At 35.7% G+C, this 5,669-nt stretch overlaps 1 protein-coding gene across 1 annotated transcript in view; it reads right to left on the reverse strand.

The window, feature by feature from the left end:
* MTMR12 (myotubularin related protein 12) overlaps window positions 1–5,669 on the reverse strand; it is a 30,481-nt gene that overhangs the window by 3,757 nt on the left and 21,055 nt on the right. The window contains exons 11-15 of the mRNA XM_031557226.1: window positions 5,099–5,177; window positions 3,425–3,495; window positions 2,065–2,237; window positions 1,218–1,385; window positions 406–567 (exon numbers count right to left, since the gene is read on the reverse strand). Coding sequence (XP_031413086.1) covers window positions 406–567; window positions 1,218–1,385; window positions 2,065–2,237; window positions 3,425–3,495; window positions 5,099–5,177 — 653 coding nt within the window. The remainder of the gene's footprint in view (window positions 1–405; window positions 568–1,217; window positions 1,386–2,064; window positions 2,238–3,424; window positions 3,496–5,098; window positions 5,178–5,669) is intronic.

Raw genomic sequence — 5,669 nt, forward strand, 5'->3', positions numbered from 1 at the left:
TTTAAACACATGCACACACTCCCATTATACTCAGGGCAAAAATCAAGGAGGCAATTACAAGCCTGTTATGCGCTTCAAGTAAGTACTCAGTGGAATGAAACAACAAAATCACTTAAAATCATTACAATTCACCTGGGCATTAAATCCCAGGAAGAAGTTAATAGTTGTATGCAAGTGCAGTAGTAAGAAAAACTGTGCAGTGCACAGAAACCATGGAAGATTGATTGAAAAGCTGAAAGAGATGCGAGCAGCACTCAAGAGCTAGATGAGTCTGAATTGTACATGTATTTTGTCAGTTGACACTCATACCACTACTGTAAGCATGCTAGAAGTATGACCAAGTTGTACTTCTTTTTTTATTTTTAAATGATAGAAATAACAGGTTAAGAAAAAAAAAAATCTTACTTTGAATCGTGCAGTTTTCCGTTGGCTTTTTTCTGGTTTCGGTTTCTCTGCATAAAGAGGGTTGTTCAGAAAAGCCTGGGCCTTGAGATCAAACTGCACAGACCAGTCCCACACAGTAAGAAATCTGAAAGGACTACTTTGTGTCTTCAGGATTTCACCAGTCTGCCAAAGCATTAAGACATTTAAAAAGGGTTTCTGACCAAGTCAAGGTGAACTTAAGAAATATTCTGAAAGCTGGGCAGGAGATGGACACTTGAACTCAAACACAGAGAGCATGTCAGGACTGTGGAATAAACCTCTCTGTATTTCATTGCAGTCACGCAGTGATGCCAATTTAAATTTTATGCTCAGCACTTTATATGCTAAACAGCGATCTTCAATTTCTTAGGCTCTTTACTGCCTACTTCCACCTCCTTATGCTACGGAAAAGCACTAACCAAATATAAATCAACAACCAAAAACACTGATTTTAGAACAAAGCAGAGTATGTAACAGGAGAATTTTGTAGATAATTTACGTAGGACAGCTTAGGTTAAGGAGTTCAATTTTCACTGGAGACTGATGAACATGGAACTGTAGCCCCACACTAGAACTAACAGATTTCTGAGTTATTTTCATCTTGTCCTCACATGCTCCAAAGTACTGAACATGACTCTCTAGACCCAAAGTTGAACTGATTCACCTCCAAGGCATCATTCTTCAATTAAATAAGGAAAAACACGCTACTAGTTGATTTTTTTTTTTTTGAGTATTCCTTGTCTATCAAACAAACTTGTTATCCAGCACATTGCATACACAAAACAAACCCTTACCGTTGTAGTGTCTTTTTGATGTTGTGAGTTGAAGAAGAAAGTGCTGAATATAGGCACATAGAGGCTGTCTGACAAGACAGTTAAGTAAGTTTCTGTGAACTCAAATGCTGGAGGATACTGTTGTACCAACTGCCAGACACAGTTTAGCAAGAGCAGAAACACAGGAGCCTAAAAAGAAAATATTGTATCAGTTTCACAAAAATAAAGTACATTCTATCATGCAGACCTTTTATTTTACAGTGTTTAGCATCTACAAACACAAATCGAAGAATGCAACCTGGTGAATTACAGAATTGCTGTATACAACTTTGTCTGAACTCTGCAGTGCATCTGAGTGACCTCAAACCAACTGTTAAAAGCAGAGAGCAACACTTTCTAAGCTGAATTTGTACATATTAGCTCACTATAAAAGGCTGTAAAGGAGCCACTTTCAAAGTTGCAAAACTAGTTCATAACAGTTGTTAATTAGAATTGAACAGTTTACACTTATGATTTCCATTCTTCATAGCAATGATTCATTCCCAAAATACAAACATATGAAGCTGTGACAAAAATGCATAATTCACTTGAGTTATTTCTACAGATGTTAAGCAGTTTGACAGTTTAAAAGGATACAAGATGCAAGTCTTTTTTGAAAGGCTCAAATACTGAAGTTAAATTTCACATTTATTTAGTTGTAAAGACATTGTTAAACTTTAAATAGCAGAAACACTAACACTGTACAAAGCATTCACCCATGAAGCAGAAAAAAACAAAAGAGCTTGTGGATGGTTAGCTAAGTCCCTCCTTACGCTGACTAAAATTTTAAATATCAAGTAAGGAAAATTAAAGAAAAAAAATATCATACCTCCTCTTTGTCACTTCTATGTAAATGATTACAACGATCCAAAAAGCCATGTCCTCCAATTACCCACTCCTTCTGAATAAGGCTCTGAAATCCCAACTTTGTTCTGCTGTATGAATCCATCATCACTTGAACCAGACTGGAGATTACACAGCACAGATCAGTAGCACTCTCTTCTACAAAAGAGAAGAAAAAGCTGTAGTGTCTAAACCATTCCTTAAGCTTTGGATAACAAAGCAAAGAATTACTAACTGCACATTACTAAACAAAAATGTATTTCAAAACACAGAAGCACAAAATTCCTCACAAGTTATATAATAGAGAGATTAAATCTGAATTTCTAATACTGTTTGTTGTGTTTCGTTTTTTTCCTCCTGAAAACAAAGGTTTTTGGACACACATGCAAGACAAAATAGAAAGCAAACTTTCAAGCGCAGTAGTAAGAATTTTGATCCCTACTCCTTTCAGTCTCCCACAGGGCACACACTGCCTCCTTCTGCCTTCAACTATTAGGCCAGCTACTCAGTCCTCACCCTTTTGTTCTGCATGCATCTTCTCACAAGGTGGGGCTGTGACTTAAAATATCTCTAAATGCACACAAGAGACAGAAGGTGAGCAGGTACAACAGCGCTGAAATTGCCCCCTTGTGCAATATCCATCCTCTGTCATTCACATGCCTTTGAGAAACATCTTCCAGAGCTAGGTTTCTCAAATGGTAATGTGGTGAAAAATCCCCTAACTGTTAATAGAAAAATAGTGTGTTGGTTAACATTAAGTTTGGTTTCTTATGTGATTACTTTCATCAGTCTGGGCAAACGCTCTGCTCAAGATGCGTACAGTAAGCTTACACTTTACTAAAGTGACTATATATATTAGGGTGCATCTAGAGCAGAAATACCACTTTATAAAGTTCTTATTCTCAATGTTCTGTGTGAAGCTCATCTCCTCTCTTCAATCTCAAAATACAGCAAAAGACCTTAAAAATAAGTTAGTAAATGAAAACACCACAACAGACAGTATGACTTGCATGAAAGTTTATAAACAGCTTTCTCATTATAATGTATTCCTCTTAGCTTTGAACTATGCTTATTAAATGTTCCCTTCTTTTTTTTCCCTGTTTGTTTGTCCTGTTGCTTGTTTTGTTTTTAAACTACTGGAAGTATTTCCAGGAATGTGTGATCTTCAGCGTTCTTAAAGTAGCAGACAGTTAACAATTGTACCAGCTTCTACCATACTTATGAACTGACAGCTTAAGCTACATTTAAAGAACTTCAAAAAGAAAAATCAGAATTATTTCTATAAATAGGATAATATATTGAAATTTAAAATAATATAAAATAGGATAATCTCATCAATTTCTTACCTATAAGGAGAACATTTGTATGCTGCCTTTCCAGACACTCAACAACTTCTATGGCTTTCTTCAAGACTCGCCTATTGTGGTACAGAAAAGTTTAGTTTAACTATTATGATGTTAGCTAGTTAGCTATTAAGATGTTTACTTTTTTTTTTAAGTAAAAAAATGCCTCCTAAAAAGTAGTTAACACATACGATTGAAACTTGCTTATTCTTTTAATATAAAACTTCACTCATCTTCTACAGATGAAGCATTTAATTTCAACATCAAGCTTCCAGGAGATATCCTTATTTGGCAATCAATCGTGCGTTTCCATTGTTAGCTTTGTACATACATCATACAGTACTTGATTCTGAATCAGTACAAATCATTACACACATTGAAGCATCTCTATTGCTAAGATCCAGATCTTTATCCTAGTACACTGCCTCACTTAACATACTTATGTTTCTCCCACAATCTGTTTTTGAGTAACAGGGGGGAAAACCAGCAATCAGATGTTGTAAGCATTCAGACAATGCTTACTCAGAGATTATCATTAAACAAAGATGACTGAATGGAGTTAAGATCATGTAAAAACAGACTTACTTTGCTTGTTTCTAGTCCTAACTTTTGATGAAGTTGGCATTTTCAGAAATGTCTGCATGAAAATGAGGATTCTTGTAACTGATTAGGCCACTAACAGAAGCTAATAGTTTAGTCTCTAATTGTAAACCTGTCAGATTCTTCAGTGTAGTTGAGAAGGCATTCCTACTGACTCCAAGAGCCAAGAATAGGCTGATTCAGAAAATAACTGCATCCAGGTATAGAACTGACCAGTCTCAAAGCAACCTAACGATAGGAACTTGGGCTGGTATGTACTTTAGTTTTAAATTATGAGTTATGTCAATAGATTTCCCAATATATGACCTTCACTAGAACCTCTCATTCAATCAATGTCCATACTCGTTGATTATTATTCTGCACAGAACGAACTTAAGCTCACTGCAAAAAACTGAAGAAGTACTTCATAGTAACAAGCTGATCACAGAATAAGCCAACAAATAATTCAGACAGCACAAAATAACACTGAAGACAAATAAAAGAACCTCAACATTCCACTACACGAAGCCTTATGCCAGCCAACACCATTCCAAGACTTACTCACTGTGGACTGCTGAGAGAAGAAAAAGAACTTGAGGAACAATCAGGAGAGGAAGGGGACAAAACTGAGAACAACTGTCATTTTATTAATCTGTGGAGGACTAACATCTTGAATACTGCAGTTCATCCCATCCTAAAGGATATTACAGAAGTAGAGAGTACAGAGAATGGCAAGGCAAGTCAGAGACATGGAACAGGTTTCATGCAAGAAAGAAAGAATACTTCAGTTTGGAAAGAAGCTAAGTACAGGAAGGAAACTTATAGATATATAGTTTTAAGAGATTTCCTCAAAGAACTGTAATTGGAACGATCTGCTGCTTCTCCCAATCTTTTAAAAGTGGGGTGCTTCACACAGTTCTGCATTGTAGAAATGGTGAACTATGTTGTAGAAATAAGATAAATAGGACCATAATATTGCTTTAGTTTCCTGAAATATGAAGATGTTCTCTCCTTTCCAGTAGGAAAGAAAATTTTTGAAAACCCTCTAGAAATGCAATTAGCAATAATCTGAAAACAAGAGTTATAGGTATAGCAAACCTGATGATCTCTAGCCAGTTTGTGCTCTCCAACAATGAAAACCATTTCACATCAGTTGCCCAGAAGTCTGTACTGTTATCTGAACAAAACAAAAAGAGCAGTTTACTCGTAAGTAGCACTAACTAATAGGCATCTATTATATCACTACTCAGGGTGTACCTTACAAAGGGTTACACAACAACTAATGCTGAGTCAGTAATTCATAGTTACTGTTAAAGCTGACACGTGATTTATAACAAAACTAGGAAGTAGTCTTGCAAATACCAGTAAAGCTTTGTAGCAAGAAGACTTTTAGAAGACTTACATAGTAACCAAACCAAGTAAATAAACTTGTTGACAATATGGGAAAAGTTTAATCAGATGAGACAAATATTTACTTCTGATTTGAATTTCAGCTGTCTTGACTTTAAAGTATGATCTATGTAAATCTTAACATGAGAAGGTAGGACTTTGAAAGTCACTAACACTGAGGCCAGAAATACAAATGGGTTGTAAAAAGGTGGTTAGACAAATTTATGAGATGGAAAAATACCAGAAAAAGTTTTAAACAGTTCACTGGCACTGTTAAAAA

The sequence above is a fragment of the Meleagris gallopavo genome, chromosome Z, assembly GCF_000146605.3.
Source record: "Meleagris gallopavo isolate NT-WF06-2002-E0010 breed Aviagen turkey brand Nicholas breeding stock chromosome Z, Turkey_5.1, whole genome shotgun sequence".
Classification (NCBI taxonomy): domain Eukaryota; kingdom Metazoa; phylum Chordata; class Aves; order Galliformes; family Phasianidae; genus Meleagris; species Meleagris gallopavo.